We start from the raw sequence: 26665 nt of genomic DNA on the forward strand, positions 1-26665 counted from the left end.
TCTCACAACATGGATAAATCTGGAGGGCATTGTGCTGAGTGAAATAAGTCAATCACAAAAGGACAAATACTGTATGAGACCACTATTATAAAAACTTTTGAAAAGGTTTACATACAGAAAGAAATCATCTTTAATGGTTACAAGGGAGGGGAGAAGTGGGGAGGGAAAAACACTAACTAGACAGTAGATAATGGTAATGTCTATGAAGGGTAAGACAGTACACAATACTGCGGAAGTGAGCACAACTTGATCAAGACAAAGTTTTAGATGCTTCACAGACACATCCCAACTCCCTGAAGGACTGATTTACTGGGCTGAGGGTTGGGGACCATGGCCTCAGGGGACATTTAGCTCAGTTGGCATAACATAGTTTATAAAGAAAATGTTATACCTGACTGTGGTGAGAAACATCCGGGTTCTTAAAAGCTTGTGAGCAGCCATCTAAGATACATATACTGGTCCCATCTCGGCTGAAACAAAGGATAATGAAGAAAACCAAAGATACAAGGGAAAGATTAATCCAAAGGACTAATGGACCACAACAACCACAACCTCCTCCAAACCCAGCCCAGCACAACTAGATGGTGCCTGGCCATCACCACCAACTGCTTTCACAAGGATCATAATAGAGGGCCCGAGGCAGAGTAGGTGGAAAACATAGAACAAAATTCAGATTCACAAAAACAAACAGACCATACTTGCTGGTCTCATAAAGACTGGAGAAACCCCAAGAGTACAGACCCTCAGACACCCTTTTAACTCCGTACCAAACTCACTCCCGAGGGTCGCCTTTCAGCCAAATATTAGACAGATCTATGGAGCCCTGGTTGCACAGTAGTTAAGAGCTCGGCTGCTAACCAAAAAAGCCTGGCAGCTCAAATCCACCAGCCACTCCTTGGAAACCCTATGGGGCAGTTCTACTCGACAGCAATGGGTTTAAAGGACAAAAAATAACACACGTGAGGAACATGCTTCTTAGTTCAATTATGTATATGAGACTAAATGGACAAAAGACGAGAAGGCAGGAAGGACAGAAAACCTGGACAAATGGAAACAGGGAACCCGGGGTGGAAAAGGGGAGGTTGTTGACACATTGCAGGGTTGGCAACCAGTGTCACAAAACAACTTGTGTATTAACTGTTTAATGAGAAACTAATTTGCTCTATATACTTTCATCTAAAGCACAATAAAAAAATTAAAAAAAAAAAAAAAAAGAATGTTTATGCCACACGGGGGTAAACAGACCAAGCTGCTTCAGGCCCAAAACAGCTGGCTTAAGAACTTTGGCCACTGCAGGCCTACCCAATTGTCCACAGGTCTGAGGGGATGAATATCTTGGCACAGCTGTAACTCTGTAGCACACACTTGTTATACCATTTGGGGACTCTGTTTTAGGCACAGGCTGGGAAAGTCCTACAGAGGAAGGGATTTTAGAATGGCAGTTTCTGAATGTTATGGATTGATACTCCTTTCTGCCTTCATACATGAGAAAACTCAGGAAAAGTCATTAAAAAAAAAAAAAAGACAGCAGTAGAAGTGTGAATACTAGGGTTAGCCAGTTGGAAATCTTAGAAAACTGCAAATATGCTACAATCTCCCCCAAAAAAGGAAAAGTTTTTAAGTGATAGGCTTAGTTATGTTACTTTACCCACTTAGAAATTTTTTACCCAATGTTAAGATATTAATATAGAATACATGGAAGATGTTGCTACTGTAGTTATTTTTATTAATACATCCCTGGCTTGGTAGATGGGATTAAAGAGCCAAGAAAAAGTAACATAGGAATAAAACCTAGGCTTAAAATAAGGAGCCCTGGTTGTGCAATGGTTAAGGCCTCCGCTGCTAACCTGAAAGCTTGGCAGTTTAAACCCTCTCAGCAGCTCTGTGGGAGAAAGACCTGTCTAGAAAACGTTATAGGGCAGTTCTACTCTGTCAAATGGAGTTGCTATGAATAGAAAATCAACTTGAAATACCTAAAAACAACAAAAGGCCCAGAATGAATTTCTTCTGAGATGTCAGAGGCATTTGAAAAGTTACCCCAGGGAAAATAGAACAATAGTGAAACAGTAAGAGATATCCTCTTCACTAATTCTGTCCTAATTCAAGATCTGTCTTGACATACAACATTGTCGGTGATAATATGATATCCGTACACCTACAAAGACGACCAGTTAATACGACTATTAATCAAATTTATGCACCAACCACTAAGGCCAAAGATGAAGAAATTGAAGATTTTTACCAACTTCTGCAGTCTGAAATTGATCAAACATGCAATCAGGATGTGTTGATAATTACTGGTGATTGGAATGCAAAAGTTGGGAACAAAGAAGAAGGACTGGTAGTTGGAAAATATGGCCTTGGTGATAGAAACAATGCCAGAGATCGCATGATAGAATTTTGCAAGACCAATGACTCCCTTCATTGCAAATACCTTTTTTCAGGAACATAAACCGCAACTATACAAGTGGACCTCACCAGGTAGAATACACAAGAATCAAATCGACTACATCCGTGGAAAAAGATGATGGAAAACCTCAATATCATCAGCCAGAACAAGGTCAGGGGCCAATTGGGGAATAGACCATCAATTCCTTATATGCAAGTTCAAGTTGAAATTGAAGAAAATTAGAGTAAATCCACGGGAGCCAAAGTACAGCCTTGAGTATATCCCACCTGAATTTAGAGACCATCTCGAGAGTAGATTTAACGCATTGAACGCTAATGACCGAAGACCAGAAAAGTGTGGAAGGACATCATACATGAAGAAAGCAGGTCTTTAAAAAGACAGGAAGTAAAGGAAAGACCAAAACGGATGTCAGAAGAGACTCTGAAACTTGCTCTTGAACATTGAGTAGCTAAAGCAAAAGGAAGAAGTAAAAGAGCTGAACAAAAGATTTCAAAGGGCGGCTTGAGAAGACAAAGTAAAGTATATAATAAAATGTGCAAAGACCTGGAGATAGAAAACCTAAAGGGATGAACACTCTGCATTTCTCAAGCTGAAAGAACTGAAGTTAAAATTCAAGCCTTGAGTTGCAATACTGAAGGATTCTGTGGGAAAAATACTAAATGACACAGGAAGCATCAAAAAAAAGATGGAAGATGGTTTCAGGGAACATTTAGGTCAGTTGGCGTAACAAAATGTATTAAGAAAACGTCCTGCATCCAACTTTGATGAGTGGCATCTGGAGTATTAAACAGTAGCAAGCAGCCATCTAAGATGCATCAATTGATCTCAACCCACCTGGAACAAAGGAGAATGAAGAACACCAAAGACATAAAAATGAGCCCAAGACACAGAAAGGGTGAGATAAACCAGAGACTACATCAGCCCGAGACGGGAAGAACTAGGTGGTGCCCTGCTACCACCAATGACTGCCCTAACAGAGAACACAACAGAGAGTCCCTGATGGAGCAGGAGAACAGTGGGATGCAGATCTCACATTCTCGTGAAAAGACCGGACTTAGAGTCTGACTGAGACTAGAGGGACCCTGGAGGTCATGGTCCCTGGACTCTCTGTTAGCCCAAGACTGGAAGCGTCCCTGAAACCAATTCTTCAGACAGGAATTGGACTAGACTATAAGGCAGAAAATGATACTGGTGAGGAGTGAGTTTCTTGGCTCAAGTAGACACATGAGACTATGTGGGCAACTCCTGCCTGGAGATGAGAAGAGAAGGCAGAGGGCAGAAGCTGGTTGAATGGTGTGGTGGTTAAGATTTTGTGTCAGCTTGGCTGGGTCATGATTCTCAGTGTTTTGGCAATTGTATAATGTGATCACTTTCCTGTTGAAATTTGATATGTGATCACCTCCATGATGGAATCTGCTGAGTGATACTGGTGGGGGTGGGGCCTGTGGCGGCTCACCACCCCCTCAGCCTTCACCTCTCCGCCTTCTGTCTCCGACTTCCTTCCTGCTCACCTTGCAAAGGTTGTTGGCTTGTTCTGGATCCAGCAGCTGTCTCTTGTCTGACCTCTGGTTCTTGGGACTTGAGCCAGCAGCTTACCTGTCCATCTTGGGATTCACTGGTCTTCATGGCCTGTCAGCAAGAGTCCTGCTCCCCGACCTACCTATCTTGGGTTCCCCAGCCCCTGCAACTAAGTGACTCAGGAGAAACCTTGCGGTCTTCCCTGCAGACCTTGCGGGTTCCTCAACTGTCTCAACCTGTGAGTGGAATCCCTGCTCTCCAAACTGCTCTTCTTGGGTTCACTGGCTTCTGCGGCTCCATGAATTGGGAAAGGACTTTATCCTGATCCAAGGACTTGGGACGTTTACCCCTACAATCATGTGAGCTGTTTCCTTAATGTAAATCTCTCTATATGTATTTATGGAAACCCTGGTCACGTAGTGGTTAAGTGGTACAGCTGCTAACCAAAAGATCAACAGTTCGAATCCACAAGGTGCTCCTTAGAAACTCTATGGGGCAGTTCTATTCTGTCCTGTAGGGTCACTATGAGTCAGAATCGACTTGACGGCAACAGGTTTGGTTTATATGTATTTATATGCATTACTGGTTTTGCTTCTCTAGAGAACCCAGGCTAAGACAAATGGACACAGGGAATACAGGGTGGATAGGTGGGGTGTGCTGTCTCATTAGGAGGAGAGCAGCTAGGAGTGCACAACAAGGTGTATATAAGTTTTTGTGTGAGAGACTGACTTCATTTGTGAACTTTCACTTAAAGCACAATAAATTTAAAAAAAAAAAAAAGATGGAAGGAGTACACAGTCACTGTACCAAAAAGAATTGTTTAATATTCAGTCATTTCAGGAGGTAGCATATGAACAGGAGCCAGCATATGAACAGGAGCCCATGGTACTGAAGGAAGAAGTCCAAGCTGCACTGAATGCATTGGCAAAAAACAAGGCTCCAGCAACTGACAGAATACAAACTGAGATGTTTCAACAAACGGGTATAATGCTGGAAGTAGTCACTCATCTATGCCAAGAAATTTGGAAGACATCTGCCTGGCCAACCTACTGGAAGAGATACATATTTATGCCTATTCCCAAGAAAGGTGATCCAGCCAAATGCAGAAATTATCAAACAATGTCATTAATACCACACGCAAGTAAAATTTTGCTGAAGACCATTCAAAAGCGGCTGCAGCAATACATTGACAGAGACTTGCCAGAAATTCAAGCCAGATTCAAAAGAAGATGGTGGAACAAGGGATATCATTGCTGATGTCAGATGGATCCTGGCTGAAAGCAGAGAATACCATGAAAGATGTTCACCCGTGTTTCATTGACTGTACAAAGGCATTTGACCGTGTGGATCATAACAAATTATGGATAACATTGTGAAGAATGGGAATTCCAGAACACTTAATTGTGCTCATGAGGAACCTGTACACAGATCAAGAGGCAGTCGTTTGAACAGAGCAAGGGGATACTGCGTGGTTTAAAGTCAGGAAAGGTGTGTGTCAGGGTTGTATCCTTTCACCATACCTATTTAATCTGTATGCTGAGCAAATAATCTGAGAAGCTGGACTATATGAAGAACAGGGCATCAGGATTGGAGAAAGACTCATTAACAACCTGTCTTATGCAGATAACACAGTCTTGCTTGCTGAAAGTGAAAAGGACTAGAAGCGGTTACTGATGAAGATCAAAGACCACAGCCTTCAGCATGGATTACACCTCAACATAAAAGAAAAATCCTCACAACAGGACCAGTAAGCAACATCATGATAAATGGAGAAAAGATTGAAGTTGTCAAGGATTTCATTTTGCTTGGATCCACAATCAACACTCATGGAAGCAGCAGTCAAGAAATCAGAGTTGCCTTGGAATACAGGACTGGTGATCTGTTTCCAAAAGATCACAGCCTTGAAAACCCTGTGGAGCAGTTCTACTCTGCATACGTGGAGTTGCCGTGAATCAGAATCAATTTGATGGCAACTAACAACAACAACAATCTAGTTGTCCCAGCGTCATCTGTTGAAGACTGTTCTTTCCCCATTGAATGGTCTTGGCATTCCTGTTTTAAATAAGTTGACCACAGATATATGGGTTTATTTATACACACACAATTCTCTTCCATAGATTTATATCTATCCTTATATCATTACCATACTGTCTTGATTACTGTTGCTTTGTAATAAGTTTTTAAATCAGGAAGTGTGAGTCATCCTACTTTATTCGTATTTTGGCTATTGATTATTTTGGTTGTCTGGGTCCCTTATGATTCCATATGAATTTTAGAAGCAGCTTGTTAATTTCTACAAAGAAGTCAGCTGGGATTGTGATAGAGATTTCATTGAATCTGTGGAAACATCTGGGGAGTATTGCCATCTTACTATGTTTTTTGATCCACGAACATGGAATATTTTCCCATTTATTTAGATCTTTAATTTCTTTCAAAAATGTTTTGTAGTTTTCAGGGTATCAGTTTCATACTTCTTAAATTTATTTCTGTGTATATTATTCTTTTTTATGCTATTGTAAATGGAATTGTTTTGCTTTGTATTGTGCTTTAGGTGACAGCTCACGTTAATTTCTCATACAAAAATTTGTACATATATTGTTATGTGACCCTAGTTGCAATCCTTGTAATGTCAGCACACTGCCTCTTCCCACTGCAGGTTTACCATGTCCATTCACCCAGTTTCTATCCCTTTCTGCCTTCTCATCCCACTTCCAGACAGGAGCTGCCCATTTAGTCTCCTGTATCTACTTGAACTAAGAAGCACACTTTTCACAAGTATTATTTTATGTTTTATAGTCCAGTCTAATCTTTGTCTGAAGAGTTGGCTTTGGGAATGGTTTTAGTTCTGAGTTAACAGAAAGTCTGGGGGCCGTGTCTTCTGGGGTTCTTCTAGTCTCAGGCAGACCATTAAGTCTGGTCTTTTTACATCAATTCGAGTTCTGCACCACACTTTTCTCCTGCTCCATCAGGGGCTGTCTGTTGTGTTCCCTGTCAGGGCAGTCATTGGTGGGAATTATTTTCTTAATATCACTTTTAGATTGTTCATTACAAGTGTATAGAAAAACTAATGATTTTTGTATATTGATCTTATGTTGTGCAACATTGCTGAGCTTATTTATTCTAATAGTTTTTAAAGTGGGTTCCTGAGGATTTTCTACATACAAGATCATGTCACTTACGAACAGATGGTTTTTTACATTTTTTTTTTTTCCCCCAATCTGAGTACCTTTTCTATCTTTTTATTGCCCAATTTCCCTGGCTAGAACCTCCAGTACAGTGTTCAATAGAAGTGTCAAAGAGTGTTCATCCTTGTTGTGTTCCTGATTTTAGGGGGAATCCAGTCTTTTACCATTAAGTATATTGTTAGCTGTGGTTTTTCATAGATGCCTTTTATCTAGTTAAGAAAATTCCTTTCTATTCCTAGTTTGTTCAATCCTTTTTGTTGTTTTTGTCAGGAAAGTGTGTTGAATTTTGTCAAATGCATTTTCTGCATCTCTTGATTTGATCATGTGATTTTTGGTTTTTCTATTGATATAATGTGTCACATTAATAGATTTTTGGATGTTGAGCCAACCTTCCATTCCTGGGATGAATCCCACTTGTTTGTGGTATATCATTCTTTTTATATGTTGCAGGATTTGATTTGTAGTGTTTTGTTGAAAGTTTTGGATTTGTATTCATAAGAGCTATTGGTCTGTAGTTTTCTTCTGATGTCTTTGTCAGGTTTTTGTATCAGGGTAATACTGGCCTTATAAAATGAGTTGGGAAGTGTTTTCTCCTCTTCTGTTTTTTGGAAGAGTTTGTGAAGAAATAGTATTTCTTCAGTAAAACCACTTGGGGTTGGCCTTTTTTCTTTTTCTTTTTTGGGGGGTAGATTTTTTATTACTAATTCAATCTCTACAGTTGTAGGTATATTCAGATTGTCTACCTCTCCTAGAGTCGATTTCAGTAGTTTGTGTCATTTTTAAGAATTTGACTGTTTCATCTAAGTTACCTAATATGTTGGTGTACAATTGTTCCTAGTAAAAAAAAAAAACCCTGCTGTCGAGTGGATTCTGACTCATAGTGACCCTATAGGACAGAGTAGAACTACCCCATAGAGTTTCCAAGGAGCGCCTGGCGGATTCGAATTGCTGGTCTCTTGGTTAGCAGCCGTAGCACTTAACCACTACGCCACCAGGGTTTCCAGTTGTTCCTAGTATACCTTTATAACCCTTTTTAGTTCTGTAATGTTGGTAGTGATATCTCTTCTTTTATTAGATTCTAGTAATTTGAGCTTCTTTCCCCGCCTTGGTCAGCCTGGCTAAGGGTTTGTCAATTTTGTGATCTTTTCAACGAAAAAGCTTTTGGTTTCATTCATTTCTCTCTGTTGCTTTCTATTACATACTTCATTCATTTCTGCTCTAATCTTTCCTTCTTTCTGCTTCCTTTAGGTTTAGTTTGCTCTTTTTTTTTCCAGTACATTAAAATAGAGCGTTAGGTTATTGATTTGAGATCTTCTTTTTTAATATAGGTGCTTACAGCTATTAATTTCCCTGTAAATAGTACTTTAGCTGCATTGCATAATTATTGGTATGTTGTGTCTTCATTTTCATTTATCTGAAAGTATTTTCCGATTTTCCTTTTAATTTCATCGTTGACCAGTGTGTTATTTAGGAGTTTATTGTTTAATTTCCACATTGTTTATGAGTTTCCTGAGTTTTTCCCTGCTGTTGATTCCTAATGCCATTTCATTATAGTCAGAGAACAGACTTTATATTATTTCTGTCCTCTTAAATTCATTTAAGTGTTTTATGGTCTAGCATATGGTATATGCAACAAAATGCTCCATATGCACATGAGAAGAATATATATTTTGTTGTTGTTTGGTAGAGTGTTCTGTAGATGTCTTTTAAGTCTGGTTGCTTTATAGTATTTGTTCAAGTTTCTTATTTTCTTGTTGATTTTCTGTCTGCTAGTTCTACCCATTATCAAAAGTGGGGCATTGAAGTCTCCAGCTATTATTATAGAATTTTGTATTTCTCTCTTAATTTCTGTCAGTTTTGCTCCATGTATTTCTTGTCTGTAAGTTTTCGCTTCATATATTTTTGTGCTCTGTTATCAGGTGTATGTATGTTTATAATTGTTGTATCTTCCTTGTGGATTGACCTTTTTTCACTATAAAATATCCCTCACTTCTGTAGTTTTTGGTTTTGAAGTCTATTCTCTCTTATATTAGTATTCTCACTTCAGCTATCTTTTGTTGCTGTTTACATAATATATTTTGTTCAGTCCTTTTACTTCCAGTTCATTTGTATCTTTGAAACTAAAGTGTGTCTTCTCTAGACAGCATATTACTTAGATCATATTTTTTATCCAGAATGACAACATTTTGACTTTCGATTGGATTGTTTAATCCATCCACATTTAACATTATTGATATAGTTGTGTAAAATGACGAGAGACTGGTGTCTGACCTCCACTAACTTCACAAAGGGGAAGGAGAATCAAGACCAGCAGCCCAAGCTGATTCATATAAGGCAAAGGTCGGACATGCCTCTTCTCTCTGCCATCTTTACCAATTCTGACACCAACCTCCCTCCCACGGCACTCTCTACTTCTCTGCTTGGTTCAATAATTCATTGCAATGGCCACATAGGACTCACAGACAATAATCACGATTATGGGGGTTTATTAGGGAAGTAATAGGTTATAATTCAGGTTCAAGAATGCTCAGGATACAGTTCTTCCATTAAGACACCCTCTTCCCAGCCGTGCTTGCAAACAGGCCTCTCCCTGGCCCATTACCTCTGCCTTTCTTACTCAATGGGCCAGGAAGCCCACCGTGCTACCTCCTGATGGTCTCTCCCACTACTGTTTCTCTGCATCCGCTTTTGTCCGTGTTTCAGCTCTCTCTGTCTCCTGGCTCCAGGAGGATCTCAGTACAGGGATCCCAGGTCCAAAGGACGTACTCTGCCCACTTCTAGCTCTTCTTCCTTGGTGGTGGTGGGATCCTGTCTCTGTAATTGGCTTTCTCTTAAGGCAAAACTGACCGATCACCTTCGTGGTCCACACTTGCTTTATTTGCACAGTCCCACCCAATTGCTTGGGTGGGAGTTACAAGACTATGGCTTGAAGGGACACATAAAAGTGATCCATTGCACTGCAGGCCACCCCCTGGCTTTTCTACCAATGGTTCATTCATATCTAGAGGATAACCTCCCCCTCCCAATCATGTCACCAGTCCAAAACAGTCATTAGCAATTAGTCCTTCATTAGGGCAAAAGAGTCCTCAGGGTGAGCTTACTTAAGTTCCAGCCATACAGATTGGCTGCAGTTGTCCACCTGATTTGGTGGGGTTCTCCAAAAGTCATCTCGGCTTAATCTTCCTGGGCCTCTGATAAAATTTAAATAAGAGGAGATTATTCCCTTGCTCTGAGCTTCACGAGGTATCAGCATAGCAAAACCTTTAAGGAACTTTAGGTTCAGCCACTGTACTTGAGTCCAGCAGTGCCTCCCCCTTAGTCCACTCTTTCACACTTATAACTTCTACAATTACATAAAGAATCAGATTATTATGAAAAACTGTACTCTAACAAATTTGAAAATCTAGAAAAAACAGATGAATTCCTAGAAACATACTACCTACCTAAACTAACACAGAGGTAGAACAACTAAATAGACCCATAACAAAAGAAGAGATTGAAAAGGTAACCAAAAAACTCCTAACAAAAAAAGCCCTGGCCCCCGACGACTTCACTGTGGAGTTCTACCAAATTTTCAGAGAAGAGTTAACACTACTACTACTAAAGGTATTTCAGAGCATAGAAAAGAACGGAATACTACCAAACTCATTTATGAAGCCAGCATATCCCTGATACCAAAACCAGGTAAAGGCACCACAAAAAAAGAAAATTACAGACCTATATCCCTCATGAACTTAGATGCAAAAATCCTAAACTAAATTCTAGCCAAAATAATTCAACAACATATCAAAAAAAAATTCACCATGACCATGTGGGATTCATACCACATATGCAGGGATGGTTCAACATTAGAAAAACAATGTAATCCATCACATAAATAAAAGATGAGAATCACATAATTTTATCAATTGATGCAGAAAAGGCATTTGACAAAGTTCAACACCCATTCACAATAAAAACTCTCAGCAAAATAGGAATTGAAGGAAAATTCCTTAACATAATAAAAGGCATTTATACAAAGCCAACACTCAACATCATCCTAAATGGAGAACCCTGAAAGCATTCCCCTTGAGATCGGGAACCAGACAAGGATCCCTTTATCACCACTCTTATTCAACATTGTGCTGGAAGTCCTAGCCAGAGCAATTAGGCTAGATAAAGAAATAAAGGGCATCCAGATTGGCAAGGAAGAAGTAAAAGTATCTCTATTTATAGATGACATGATCTTATGTACAGAAAATCCTAAGGAATCCTCAAGAAAACTACTGAAACTAGTAGAAGAGTTCAGCAGAGTATTGGGATAAAAATTAATATACCACAATCAGTTGAATTCCTCTACACCAACAAAAAGAACATTGAAGAGGAAATCACCAAATCAATACCATTTACAGTAGCCCCCAAGAAGATAAAATACTTAGGAATAAATCTTACCAGAGATGTAAAAGACTTATACAAAGAAAACTACGGTACACTTCTGCAAGAAACCAAAAGAGACCTACATAAGTGGAAGAACATACCTTGCTGATGGATGGGAAGACTTAACATTATAAAAATGTCTGTTCTACCAAAAATGATCTGTACATTTAATGTAATTCCGATCCAAATTCCAATGGCATTCTTTAATGAGTTGGAGAAACAAATCAACTTCATACAGAAAGGAAAGAGGACCCGGATAAGTAAAGCATTACTGAAAAAGAAGAACAAACTGGAAGGCCTTACTCTACCTGATTTTAGAACCTATTCCACTGCCACAGTAGTCAAAACAGCCTAGTACTGGTATAATAACAGATACATAGACCCATGGAACAGAATTGAGAATCTGGAGATAAATCCCTCCACATATGAGCAGTTGATATTTGACAAAGCCCCCAAAACAGTTAAATGGGGAAAAGACAGTCTTTTTAACAAATGATGCTGGCATAACTGGATATCCATCTGCAAAAAAAAATGAAACAAGACCCATACCTCACTCCATGGACAAAAATGAACTCAAAATGGATCAAACACCTAAATATAAAATCTGAAATGATAGAGATCATGGAAGAAAAAATGGGGACAACATTAGGAGCCCTAATACATGGCATAAATAATATACAAAACATTACTAACAATGCAGAAGAAAAATTAGATAGCTGGGAGCTCCTAAAAATCAAACGCCTATGCTCATCCAAAGACTTCACCAAAAGAGTAAAAAAAACTACCTACAGACTAGGAAAAAGTTTTTAGCTATGACATTTCCGATCAGCACCTGATCTCTAAAATCTATATGATACTGCAAAAACTCAACTGCAAAATGACAAATCACCCAATTAAAAAATGGACAAAAGATATGAACAGACACTTCATTAAAGAAGACATTCAGGTAGCTAACAGATACATGAGGAAATGCTCACGGTCATTAGCCATTAGAGAAATGCAAATCAAAACTACTATGAGATTTCATCTCATTCGAACAAGGTTGGCATTAATCCAAAAAACAAAACAATAAATGTTGGAGAGGCTGTGGAGAAATTGGAACACTTTCTGGGGTATACACTGCTGGTGGGAATGTAAAATGGTACAACCACTTTGGAAATCGATTTGGCACTTCCTTCAGAAGCTAGAAATATAAGGGTTAGGGTTAAAGAAATACGAGCCTTTACACGAACAGTAAGAGCCTTTACACGACCAGATATATGCACACCCATGTTCATTGCAGTGCTGTGTACAATAGCAAAAAGATGGAAGTAACCAAGGTGCCCGTCAACGGATAAATGGATAAATAAATTATGGTATATTCACACAGTGGAAGTCTATGCATCAATAAAGAACAGTAATGAATCCGTGAAACATTTCATAACATGGAGGAATCTGGATGGCATTATGCTGAGTGAAATTGTTATTGTTGTTAGGTGCCGTCGAGTCGGCTCCGACTCATAGCGACCCTATGCACAACAGAACGAGACAGTGCCCCGTCCTGAGCCATCCTTACAATCGTTGTTATGCTTGACCTTATCGTTGCAGCCACTGTGTCAGTCCACCTCGTTGACGGTCTTCCTCTCTTCCGCTGACCCTGTACTCTGCCAAGCATGATGTCCTTCTCCAGGCTGGGCCTGATCCCTCCTGACAACATTTCCAAAGTATGTAAGATGCAGTCTCGCCATCCTTGCTTCCAAGGAGCATTCTGGTTGTACCTCCTCCAAGACAGATCTGTCCGTTCTCTTGGCAGTCCATGCATGATATATTCAATATTCTACGCCAGCACCACAATTCAAAGGCGTCAACTCTTCTTCGGTCTTCCTTATTCATTGTCCAGCTTTCACACGCATATGATGTGATTGAAAATACCATGGCTTGGGTCAGGTGCACCTTAGTCTTCAGGGTGACATCTTTGCTCTTCAACACTTTAAAGAGGTCCTTTACAGCAGATTTACCCAGTGCAATGCGTCTTTTGATTTCTTGACTGCTGCTTCCATGGCTGTTGATTGTGGATCCAAGCAAAATGAAATCCTTGACAATTTCAATCTTTTCTCCGTTTATCATGATGTTGCTCATTGGTCCAGTTGTGAGGATTTTTGTTTTCTTTATGTTGAGGTGGCAATCATACTGAAGGCTGTGGTCTTTGATCTTCATTAGTAAGTGCTTCAAGTCCTCTTCACTTTCAGCAAGCAAGATTGTGTCATCTGCATAATGCAGGTTGTTAATGAGTCTTCCTCCAATCCTGATGCCCCGTTCTTCTTCATATAGTCCAGCTTCTCATATTATTTGCTCAGCATACAGATTAAATAGGTATGGTGAAAGAATACAACCCTGACGCACACCTTTCCTGACTTTAAACCAATCAGTATCCTCTTGTTCTGTCCAAACAACTGCCTCTTGATCTATCTAAAGGTTCCTCATTAGCATAATTAAGTGTTCTGGAATTCCCATTCTTCGCAATGTTATCCATGGTTTGTTATGATCCACAAAGTCGAATGCCTTTGCATAGTCAATAAAACACAGGTAAACATCCTTCTGGTATTCTCTGCTTTCAGCCAGGATCCATCTGACATCAGCAATGATATCCCTGGTTCCACATCCTCTTCTGAAACTGGCCTGAATTTCTAGCAGTTCCCTGTCGATATTCTGCTGTAGACACTTTTGCTTGCATGTGATATTAATGATATTGTTCTATAATTTCCACATTCGTTTGGATCACCTTTCTTGGGAATAGGCTTAAATGTGGATCTCTTCCAGTCAGTTGGCCAGGAAGCTGTCTTCCGTATTTCTTGGCATAGACGAGTGAGCACCTCCAGCGCTGCATCTGTTTGTTGAAACATCTCAATTGATATTCCATCAATTCCTGGAGCCTTGTTTTTTGCCAATGCCTTCAGAGCAGCTTGGACTTCTTCCTTCAGTATCATCTGTTCCTGATCATATGCCACCTCTTGAAATGGTTGAACATCAACTAATTCTTTTTGGTATAATGACTCTGTGTATTCCTTCCATCTCCTTTTGACATTTCCTGCACTGTTTAATATTTTCCCCATGGAATCCTTCACTATTGCAACTCAAGGCTTGAATTTTTTCTTCAGTTCTTTCACCTTGAGAAACATCGAGCATGTTCTTTCCTTTTGGTTTTCCATCCCCAGGTCTTTGCACATGTCATTTTAATACTTTACTTTGTCTTCTCGAGACACCCTTGGAAATCTTCTGTTCAGTTCTTTCACTTCATCAATTCTTCCTTTTGCTTTAGCTGCTCGACGCTCAAGAGCAAGTGTCAGAGTCTCCTATGACATCCATCTCAGTCTTTTCTTTCTTTCCTGTCTTTTCAATGACTTCTTGCTTTCTTCATGCATGATGTCCTTGATGTCATTCCACACTTGTCTGGTCTTCAGTAACTAGTGTTCAATGTGTCAAATCTTTTCTTCAGATGGTCCCTAAATTTAGGTGGGTTATACTCAAGGTCATATTTTGGCTCTCGTGGACTTGTTCTGATTTTCTTCAGTTTCAGCTTGAACATGCATATGAGCAATTGATGGTCTGTTCCACGGTCGGCCCCTGGCCTTGTTCTGACTGATGATATTGAACTTTTCCATCGTTTCTCTCCACAGATGTAGTCAATTTGATTTCTGTGCGTTCCATCTGGAGAGGTCCATGTGTATAGTCACCGTTTATGTTTGTAAAAGAAAGTATTTGCAATGAAGACATCGTTGGTCTTGCAAAATTCTATCATTCGATCTCCGGCATTGTTTCTGTCAGTGAGACCATATTTTCCAACTACCAATCCTTCTTTGTTTCGAACTTCCGTATTCCAATTGCCTGTAATTATCAATGCATCTTGATTGCATGTTTGATCAATTTCAGACTACAGCAGCTGATAAAAATCTTCTATTTCTTCACCTTTGGCCCTAGTGGTTGGTGTATAAATTTGAATAATAGCTGTATTAACTGATCTTCCTTGTAGGTGTATGGATATTATCCTATCACTGACAGCAGTGTACTTCAGGATAGATCTTGAAATGTTCTTTTTGACGATGAATGCAACACCATTCCTCTTCGAGTTGTCGTTCCCAGGAAAGTAGATTATATGATTGACTGATTCAAAATGGCCAATACCAGTCCATTTCAGCTCACTAATGCCTAGGATATTGAAGCTTATGCATTCCATTTCATTTTTGACAATTTCCAATTTTCCTAGATTCTTACTTCATACATTCCAGGTTCCAATTATTAATGGATGTTTGCAGCTGTTTTTTCTCATTTTGAGTTGCACCACATCAGCAAATGAAGGTCCCGAAAGCTTTACTCCATCCATGTCACTAAGGTCAACTCCACTTTGAGGAGGCAGCTCTTCCCCAGTCATCCTTTTGAGTGCCTTCCAACCTGAGGGGCTCATCTTCCAGCACTATATCATACAATGTTCTGCTGCTATTCATAAGGTTTTCACTGGCTAATGCTTTTCAGAAGTAGACTGCTGGGTTCTTCTTCCTAGTCTGTCTTAGTCTGGAAGCTCAGCTGAAACCTGTCCTCCATGGATGACCCTGCTGGTGTCTGAATATCAGTGGCATAGCTTCCAGCATCACAGCAACGCACAAACCCCCACAGTATGACAAACTGACAGACACGTTTCTACACACAAAAAAAAATAAATAAATATTATAGACCCCAAAATATATTATGTACATATTATTTTATAAAATTACTTTTTTCTTTTTCTACATATGTAATTAAATATTTACATGTATAATTCATTGACATTGATTATGTTCATCATGTTGTATACCATTATTACTATCCTTTTTCAAATTATTCTATCATCATTAACATAATCTCAGTGCTCCCTAACAGTTTCCCTCTCTCCCAGCCCTGGTAACTAGTCATAATCTTTGGTCTCTCTACAGTTGCCTATTTCATATAAAAGATCATACAGTATTCTTTTGTGACTGATTTATTTCACACAGTGTAATGTTTTCAGGGTTCATCCATGTTATAGCCTGTATCAGTACTTCATTTCTCTTTAAGGTGAGTAATATACCATTGTGTGTGTGTATATATATATATATATATATATATATATATATATGCCACATTTTGTTTATACATTTATTATTTGATGAACATTTAGGTTGTTTCCATCTTTTGGCTATTGTGAATAGTGCTACGAGTTGCTGCTTTCAGTTCTTTTGGATATATACCCAGGATTAGGATTTCTGGGTCATATGGTAATTCTATGTTCAATTTTTTGAGAAACCACCAAACTGTTTTCCACAGCAGGTATACACCATTTTGCATCCTCACCAGCAATGAATAAGGGTTCCAGTTTCTCCACTTCTTCAACACCTGTTGTTTTCCTTTTTTTAAAAAAAATCACAGCCGTTCTAGTGGGGGTGAGGCAATATCTCATTGTGGTTTTGATTTGCACCTTCCTAATGATGTTGAGCATCTTTCTATGTGATTGTTGGTCATTTGTAGATCCCCTTTGGTGAAATATCTATTCAAATCCTTTGCCCATTTTTTAATTTGGTTGTTTGTCTTTTTGATGTTGTAGGAATTCTTTACATATTTTGTATATTAAACACTTATTAGATATATGGCTCCCAAAATTTTTCTCTTGAACTGTGGATTGTCTCTTCACTTTGTTAATAAACTCCTTTGATGAACAAAAGTGTTTAATTTTTACGAAGTGTTATTTATCTGTTTTGTCTTTTGCTGCTTGTACTTTTGATGTCATACTTGAGAATCTGTGGTTAAAAGCTAGGCCCTGTAGCATACCCCTGTGTTTTCTTCTGAGAGTTTTATGGTTTTAGTTCACACATTTAGGTTCTTGATCCATTTTGAATTCGCTTTTATATGTTGTACGAGGTTTGGATCCTGCTTCACTCTTTTGCATATGGAAATCTAGTTTTTCCAGTACCATTTATTAAAGAGATTCTTCTTTCCCCATTGAATGGATTCAGCACACTTGGTGAAAATTGGAATGTCAGTTCTATCCATTAAATTGCAATTGCTTTTTAAATTAGTTAAGGGAAGAAGGAAGGAAGGAGAAAAAAATGCATCTATAGTGTGTTTTATCATCACATAATTTACCTGTGCTCTGTTTTCTTGTGTGAATTCAGATTTCTGTCTGGAATCACTGGCTTCTAGCCTGAACAACTTCCTTTTGCATGTTTTGTAAGGTGGGTCTGCTTCTCTCAGTTTTTGTTTTCTAGGAAAATCTTTATTTTACCTTCAGTTTTGAAAGATAGCTTTGCTGGATACAGGGTTCTTGGTTGACAGTTTTGTTTTTATTTTTGAGTACTTTGAATATGTTATCCAGCTGCTCCTCTCCCCTCCCCCAGCTGCCATGGTTTCTTCTGAGAAGTCAGCTGTTAATCATTGGGTTTCCCTTGTCAGCGACAAGTCATTTTCACTTGTTGCCTTCAAGATTTTCTCCTTGTCTTTGACTTTTAGCATTTTTACTAAATCATGTGTCTGTTTGTGAATCTCTTGTGTTTATCCTGCTTGGCGTTTGTTGAACTTCCTGGATGTATAGGTTATTGTTTTTCAATAAATTTGATAAGTTTTCTGCTATTATTCCTTTGAATAATTTTTCTGCTCCTTTCTCTGTCTTCTTGCCTTCTAGTATTTTATGTGTATGTTAGGACACTTATTAATGTTCCTTCTGTGAACATGTTTATAGTGGCTACTTTGAAGTCTTTATCAAATTCAACATCTGGCCCCTCTCACAGGCAGTTTTTGTTGTCTGCTTCTTTTCTAGTGTACGAGTCATACTTTTCGATTTCTTTGTATGCTTATAAATTTTTGTTAGACTGGACATTTTAAATAATATATTGTAGCACCTGTAGAGACTTCTCCCTCCCCCTTCCTCCATGGCTTGTTATTGTTATTTGGTTCTTTATTTTCTTAGTAACTGACTGGAATTATTTTAGTGGTAGAGTCTATTTCCTCCCAACAGTGTTAAGCCTCTAATATTTCTCTTCAGGAGGTGCAGCTTTGGATATTCCCACAGTCACCCTGGAATTATAGTGATATATCAGTAAGGCTCTCTTCCTCTTCTTTCCTCACCACATTTGTTCAGCCCCACTAAATGGTGACTGGTTGTTTTGTTTCAACAATTTCCAGGAGTGTAAGTTGTTCCACAAATGAATCCAATTGTATTATGGCTCCTTTGAAGGAATAGTTTCTGAGGGCAGCATTTAATATTTGTTCTGACCCCAGAAGGACTTCTCCCAGCTGTCTTATTCCCTGGTTCTCTCCTGCAAATTAGGTGACCTATAATCTAGATTGAAAAAAAAAAAAAAATTTTTTTTTTTTTTTATTCTAGGCTGTCCCTTCATTAAATCCAGGAATCTCTTCCAAATTGTCTTTTACCACAACCTCCACTGTTCTTGAGAGCTTAGGCTTGAAATTTTTCATTCTGTATTGCAAATGGGGGCAGTTCCTTTGAGAAGAGATTTGTAGCTGTTTTATGGCCTGCTTCTCCCCTGAAGCAAAATCCCTGACAGGGCTCTAGAGCTGTGGGTGGGGACAATAACAAGCTTCACTCTGAGTGATACTCCTACTATAGGAGCTAAGCACTAGATAGAGAGGGGGAGGAAGCAGCCTACCAGCCTGAGGTCCTCTTTGCTTGCCTCTCTGCATAAAGCTACTACCTCATGAGCCATGGCAAGGAAAGTTGGGGCCCCTGTGTTCTCAGCATACCATGTCCAAGATACAACCTCTGCCCATGACTGGGTGTTGGGTAGAAGAAGGGAGCTCCCACCTCTCAGCAGCACTTGCTCAAGACGTAGCCTCATAAACAGGTAACTGGGGTAGAATGAGAAGTGCTGAAGTTCTGTTCCTCCTGGAAAGAAAACTCTCCTACTGCAGTCTGGTAGAAGAGGGATCCCCATGTTTTTGATTGTATCAGCCTGGAGTTGGGAGGGGGCAAGGAAGGAGCAGTCTTAGTTCAAATACCACTGACTCTTACCTTTCTAACTGAATTTTCATAGATTTCCTTAAATAAATGTTTCTTCATTTGCTGTTTATCCTTAGGGCCATTTCTAAAGGCTTTACATTTAAATGGTTCTTTTTTCTTTTAACGTTTTCACTAGGAGCGGGGCCAGTGGAGCTCTTCAAGCTGTCCTGTTGGAACTAAACAGCTTTTTAAAAATGACAGCTTTGTTGAGATATAATTCACATACCATAAAATTCACCTTCCTAAAGTGTACAGTTTAGTGGTTTTTAATTTGTTCACAGAGTTGTACCACCATCACTACAGTCAATTTTAGAACATTTTCATCACCCCAGTTAGAAACCCTGCACCTATTAGCAGTCATTCCTCATTTCCTCCCTATCCCTTCATCCCCCAACCTAATCTACCACTAATTTACTTTCTGCCTGTATGGTTTTGCCTATTCTAGCTATTTCATATAAATGGAATACCTATGACTGCTTCTTTTACATAGTATAATGTTTTCAAGGTTTGTGTTTTATTATTGTAAGGTTTTTTTTTTCCTTTGAAGATAGATTTTTCATAAGAAGTGCACCACATATATCTTTTTATAGACTATGGAAAGAAGATGAAAGTCAGTCAGAAGAAGAAAAAGACCATACAAGCCTGGATGCCTCACCAAGTTATAAAGGCCTCCTAATGGTATGGGAACTGCATGACTAAAAAATACTCTCTTATAAAGTAATAACTCCTAGGAAAGTTAACTATTTTTTCTGTGAAATCTGTTGCAGTCATTACAGAATCAACTCCAGGAATCGAAATCCAGGATTGATGTACTTTTATGTGAAAAGCTGAACCTCCAAAAAGATTTGGAAACCAGGTGAGAGGAACTTAAGCAATTTTTCTTTATCCTTTTAAAAGTAATCACACACTGGAATTTGTAATGTTAAGTGGATCATTCTAGCCACTTTACTATTAAACTAATCTTGAGAATCTCATGCTCACATACTCACTTTAGCCAGTTGTCTTCTGTGAATATATGGTGGAAGAAACAAGAACACATACATAGGCAAGGGAAGTAAGGAAATAGGTGTCCACATTTAGGAAGATGGAACTAGGTGGGAACTCAGAGTAGATTCACTCTTTTACCAACACTTTTCTCATTCTAAACTATTTAGAAAGTCTTCTTGTTTAATCCCTGTAGTATAAGAGGAAAGGAAAAGTAAAAAGTTGCCACATAACAGAAATATTTATTTATTTATATACAGCTGTCTTAGTTTCCTAGGGCTGCCATGACAAAATACCGCAAAGTAGGTGGCTTTAAAGAACAGAAATTTTTTTGTCTCACAGTTCTGGAGGCGAGGAGTCCAAATTCAGGGTGTTGGCCAGGCCAGTACTCTGTCTACTCAAGGGGAAGTTCCTTCCTTTTCAAGTTTATGATAGCCCCCAAGCATCTCTTAACATTCCTTGGTTTGTAGACTATCTTCATATGGTACCTTCCCTCTTTGTGACTCTATCTCCATGTCTGGCCTCCCATTTATAAGACCCCACTCCAAGGGGATTAGGACCCATCCTGCTTTTGTATAACTTCATTGACTTAACTGATAACATCTTTAAAGAAAGAACCTATTTCCAAAAAAGGTCACCTCCACAGATACAGGAGTTAGGACTTCAGCATATCTTTTTGGGGAACACAGTTCAGTGTATGGTCACAAAAGAATGACCTTCTACATGTTGTAGGTAATAAGGAATGGGCATTGTCTAGGCTTTATAATTGAACAAATATTTGTTGAATACCTATTGTAATTTAGGTACTGTCCTAAGCTCTGTGATAAAACAGTGGTGACTTTAGTGGAGAGAAGATTGGAACTTATGCTACACAATAATATGTAAATTCCTGGTCATATAAAAGCTTTAAAACATGCATGAACATAGTGAACACTGACATCAGGATAGTGGTTACTGTGGTATGGGAGGAAGAGGAATGAAATTAATGAGGGACACATGGACTTTTAAGTACGCTTGTAATGTTTTAGGTTTAAAAAAAGATTTGAAGCAAATGTGTTAACGTTAAAATTTGATAAAGCTAGATGGTAGATAGACTAGTATTTAGTATAGTATTCTCTATTCTGTGTATTTGAAATATTTCACTATAAAAACAAGTAATAGATTAACAACAACAAAGCTAAGTAAAGTTTTTAACAAGGAATACACAGAAGAAATCCAAATGGCCAGTAAATACCTTTACTAGTAGTCATGAAATATTTTAAGAATTTTAATAAGAGTATTTCTGACAAGTAACAAGGTATGCTATATTATTTATTATTAAATATCTTTATAATATTTTTCAGTAAATTGAATGGATTCAACATGATTTGTTTTCTGCAGGCCCACACAGCATGAATTAAGACTTTATAAACAACAAGTGAAGAAACTGGAAAAAGCCCTTAAGAAAAACATCAAGTAATTATATCTTTTACATCTTTATTAGGGTGTTACATTTTGTTGTTTATTTTTATTGGCTGTCATCTTACCTCATGCAATCTTGTAGTGGCTTAGGTTTAGCATTATGAGGCTGATGGGGGAAATGACAGTAAAAAGGGGATATTTCTGGCTCCACAGTTCAAAAGAAGTCGCCATGGTATTGGATGAGGCTATACGTTCATCTTAAATGAGAACAAGGAAAAAATAGTTGCCTGATGCAATAAAGTGCAAAGAATTTAGCCAGAAAATTATCTTTGGAAGTCATGAAGGAGTGTGTCATTGAAACTAGGAGTGATAAGCCCCCAATTTTTGTTTATGGTGGTCATAACCTGAATAATATATAGCCTTACCATATTTTAAAACCAGAAGTACCACAATGAATGGAACGAGCCATTTCTATCCACCACTCGTACCTTTCCTGACTTTGAAAAGCAGGTGCTCAGGGGAGTTTCAAAAAGTTGATCCTCAAATGGTGATGGTGTTGTCTGAAGGTTATTTATGTGTACTCTGATTCAAGGGAATGGGAGTTGAGGAAGTAGTTTGAGGAACATTGGGATGAAATATTTTGAAGACTTTATGAGTTCGTATAGTTAAATGTATTATATCAGTTGTATTTGTATATGTTGTTTTAGCTTTCAGTGACAGTGCATTTCCTCCCTCCTCTGACAAAACGTACCACAGTGAAATGAAAGTATTATGGGCATCCAGGAATTACATATTGAGTTAAATTGAGAACCAAATGTTAGTGGGGAAAGAAAATAGAGTTAAAAAGAAGTAGGAAGGTTTGGAACAGCTACATTCATTCGCTCAGCTAGTATTTCGCTTGGTACTCTGAGCACCAGAGTTAAATAGCAGTAAACTGAATAGAAAGGCCCCCTGCCCTCATGGAGATTACATGAGGGAAGGAAGACAATGAAAAAAATAAATACAGTAGCCCCCCCTTATCCGTGGTTTCAATTTTCATGGTTTCAGTTACCTCCAGTTCCAAAATGTTAAATGAGTACATAGCATGATGAAATCTCACGCCATCCCACTCTGTCATTCATATAACTTTTATTGCAGTGTATTGTTATAATTGTTCTATTTTATTATTCATTGTTGTTGTTAATCTCTTCTATGCCTGCTTTATAAATTAGGCTTTATCATAGATATGTATGTATAGGACAAATCATCGTAGATACAGCGTTCAGTACTATCTGCGGTTTCAAACATCCATGGGAGGTCTTGGAACATATCCTCCACAGATAAGGGAGCCTTCTGTAAGACAGTTTCAATATACTGTAAGTACCAAGAGGCAGTGGTAGTTCAGTGGCAGAAATCTTGCCTTCCATGAAAGAGACCAGGTTTGATTCTTAGCAAGTGCACCTCACGTGCAGCCATCACGTGTACTGTCATTGGTGGCTCACATGTTGCCTTGATGCAGAAGAGGTTTCAGCAGAGCTTCCAGATTAAGATGGACTAGGAAGAAAGACCTAGAACTCTACCTTCAAAAATCAGCCAGTCACAACAGAACATTGTGTTATCCACAGTTGATCGTGAGACTAGCACAGAACTGGGCAGTGTTTCGCTCTGTTGTGCTGGGAGTTGCCATGAGTTGGGGCCAAGTAGATGGTAGCTAAAGACATAAGTAAATGAAAAAAACCAAACCTGTTGCCATTGAGTTGATTCCAAATCATAAAAACATAAGTACTAAACATGAAATAGTGGGAGCATTATCACTATTGCTCTTTGAAATTATGATTCAGAAGTAATTCCTGGTATATTTTCTGCTGAATTTTGAAGAAATAATTTGTTTTAGGTGTTTAAGTTTGGAACTTTAAAAATCTAATTATTCTTATTTTATTTATTTATTTTTTTAGTTAGGAACTTCGTCAGTATCTATACGTGGAAACATTTTGGGGAATGTTAGGTAACTTGCCCATATCACAGAAGTAGCACTTGGAAGGACTTGGATAAAAATCAGATCTTTAGCCAATCATTCTGACCCAAAGCTCATTCTCTTAACCACCACTCTAATAATTACAGCCCAAAACAAACATCTAATATAAAACAATTTTTCAAGGTAAAACCTAAAAAAAAAAAAAAAATTTTTTTTTTTTTTTGTAGCACTACTAATGTTGAGGAAATAATTAAAAATGAAATCTCCTGTCAACCCAGCAAATCCTCTCCAAAAAATGTAGAAAAGAGTGCAAAGGTTTTATTATCAACTAAACAGTAAACCACACTGTGATGCACATTATAACCAATCTTTTAAAGAAGTTACAAAGACAGCAGTCTCACCATTTCCCATAGCCATGCAGGTACAGTCTGTTATATACATGTTACTTGTCTTTTTCCAAAGGGAAAATAAAACTTCTAGAATATTTATAACAAACAGAAAGTTAAAATTTGAAGTCAGGCACCTAAATTCCTACTGAGACAGGGAGGCACAGCACCATTCTCTTTGATGGAGCCATTTCAAAGAGATGGCTTTAGGGTCCCAAGGGAGATACTCCTGGGACGTAAAACTGGCAAGAGGCTTATTGAGGTTTTAAAAAGATTTACATGTATCTCAAAGAGACAAAAGATTTACAAGTTTTCCAAAGGAAATGCTGAAAGCAAATGAATAAGAGACATTTCTTTCCCTTTTGCCACCAGGGAAAGTTCTTTTTATTTTTGGCTTTTTTGGTGTTTACTTTTAGTGCTATCCAACCTTTGAGGCTATTAACAGTTTAACATGGGGGTGGGGGTGGAAATGGACTCTTATTTGACTTGTATTGCAAACAGGTTGATTATAAAATTCTTTTGCTAAGATGATATGATCAGATAGGTCAGTCAATGTAAGATAACCAAAGGCACTACACTAATTCCATTAAATTTTTCAATAGTGTTTATATTTTGCTACAGAAAAACAAAATCAGAATTTAGCCACCTTTTTTTTTTTTTAGAGAAAGAGTTGCCTTCAGAGTTGTAGCATTGGTACTAAAGCAAAGTGAGCCACCCTTCTTTTCATCAATGGAAAAAAAAAAACAGCCAGACCTCTTGCCATTGAGTCAATTCTGGCTCATAGTGACCCTGTAGGCCAGATAGAACTGCCCCATAGGGTTTCCAAGGCTGTGAATCTTTACGGAAGCAGACTGCCACATCTTTCTCCTGCAGAGCGGCTGGTGGGTTTGAACTGCCAACTTTGGGTTGGCAGCCAAGTGATTAATTGCTGTGCCACCAGGGCTCCTTCTCTTTTCATCACTAAACAAACAAAAAAAAAAACTCATTGCCATCCAGTCAATTCCAACACTAGCCATCTTAAAAGTTTTAGAAATAAGGAGAAAAGAACTCAAGGAAAGAGTAAGACAGTACACAATACTGGGATGATTAGCACAACTTGACGAAGGCAAAGTCATAGAAGATTCGTAGACACATCCAGCCTCCCTGAGGGATTGAGTTACTGGGCTGAGGGCTGGGCACCATGGTCTCGGTGGACATCTAGCTCACTTTGTGTAACATAGTTTATAAAGAAAATGTTCTACATCCTACTTTGGTGGGTAGCATCTGGGGTATTAAAAGCTTGTGAGTGGCCATCTAAGATACATCTACTGGTCCCACCCCACCTGGAGCAAGAAAGAATGAAGAAAACCAAAGACACAAGGAAAGATTAGTCCAAATGACTAATAGACCACTACCACAGCCTCCACCAGACAGCGTCTAGCACAACTAGATGGTGCCCGGCTACCACCACTAACTGCTCTGACAGGGATCACAATAGAGGGTCCCAGACAGAGCTGGAGAAATGTAGAACAAAATTTAAACTCACAAAAAAAAAAAAAAAAAACAGACTTACTGGTCTGAAAGAGACTAAAGAAACCCAGAGAATATGGCCCCTGGACACCCTTTTAATTCAGTACTGAAGTCACTCCTGAGATTCACCCTTCAGCCAAAGATTAGACAAGCCTATAAAACAATAACACACATAATTCAACCATGTATATGGGACCAAATGGGCACATCAGCTCAGGGGCAAGGACAAGAAGGCAGGAGGGGACAGGAAAGCTGTATGAATGGAAATGGGGAACCCAAGGTCAAGAAGGGGAGTGTTGGCATGTCACAGGGTTGGCAACCAGTGTCAAAAAACAATATGTGTATTGTTTAATGAGAAATTAATTTGTAAACTTTGACCTAAAGCACAATTTAAAAAAAAAAAAAAAAAGAACTCAGAGAATGATGTAATTTTGAAAAGCATCCATGATACACCCATGTGTTATACATCAGTGTGACTAAATTAGCATGATCATTTTTAATTTAAAATATATTTAACAATTAGCAGCCCACTTTTGAACTCATTTCCCATCTCCAGCATGGTAGTCACCATAGGATCATAAAAAGGCTCCAAAAGACACAATTAAAAGCTATAAAGTTCCTGCACATAGAAATTTAATTTATGGAGATAGCTATACAAAACAGGAGACAACACAGTATATTTTCAGAAAGGTACAGTTCTCTGGGTTTCTCAGAGTCCACAAAGAAGACCAGCTGATTATGCTGCCTACGTGGAATGAATGTCTGCTAAGCGCCTGGAATACTCCTTAGCCACTCCTGGGGGATTTTTATACCTTCAGGCCCTGCCTGACTCCTCTGGAGACATAGCATGTTTTTGAGTGCAGTCTATTCTGCTACATGTTTCTAAAACACCAATTAACT

General features: G+C 38.6%; 1 protein-coding gene across 9 annotated transcripts in view; it reads left to right on the forward strand.

Moving 5' to 3' along the window:
• CEP70 (centrosomal protein 70) overlaps positions 1–26665 on the forward strand; it is a 144328-nt gene that overhangs the window by 72925 nt on the left and 44738 nt on the right. For 8 of the 9 annotated variants that reach the window (XM_049870202.1, XM_049870203.1, XM_049870200.1 and 5 more), the window contains 3 exons: positions 20083–20209; positions 20299–20387; positions 21896–21970. In XM_049870202.1, coding sequence (XP_049726159.1) covers positions 20083–20209; positions 20299–20387; positions 21896–21970 — 291 coding nt within the window. The remainder of the gene's footprint in view (positions 1–20082; positions 20210–20298; positions 20388–21895; positions 21971–26665) is intronic. The other variant, XM_049870206.1, reaches the window with a different exon arrangement.

This window comes from Elephas maximus, chromosome 26 (genome assembly GCF_024166365.1).
Source record: "Elephas maximus indicus isolate mEleMax1 chromosome 26, mEleMax1 primary haplotype, whole genome shotgun sequence".
NCBI classification, from domain to species: Eukaryota; Metazoa; Chordata; class Mammalia; order Proboscidea; family Elephantidae; genus Elephas; species Elephas maximus.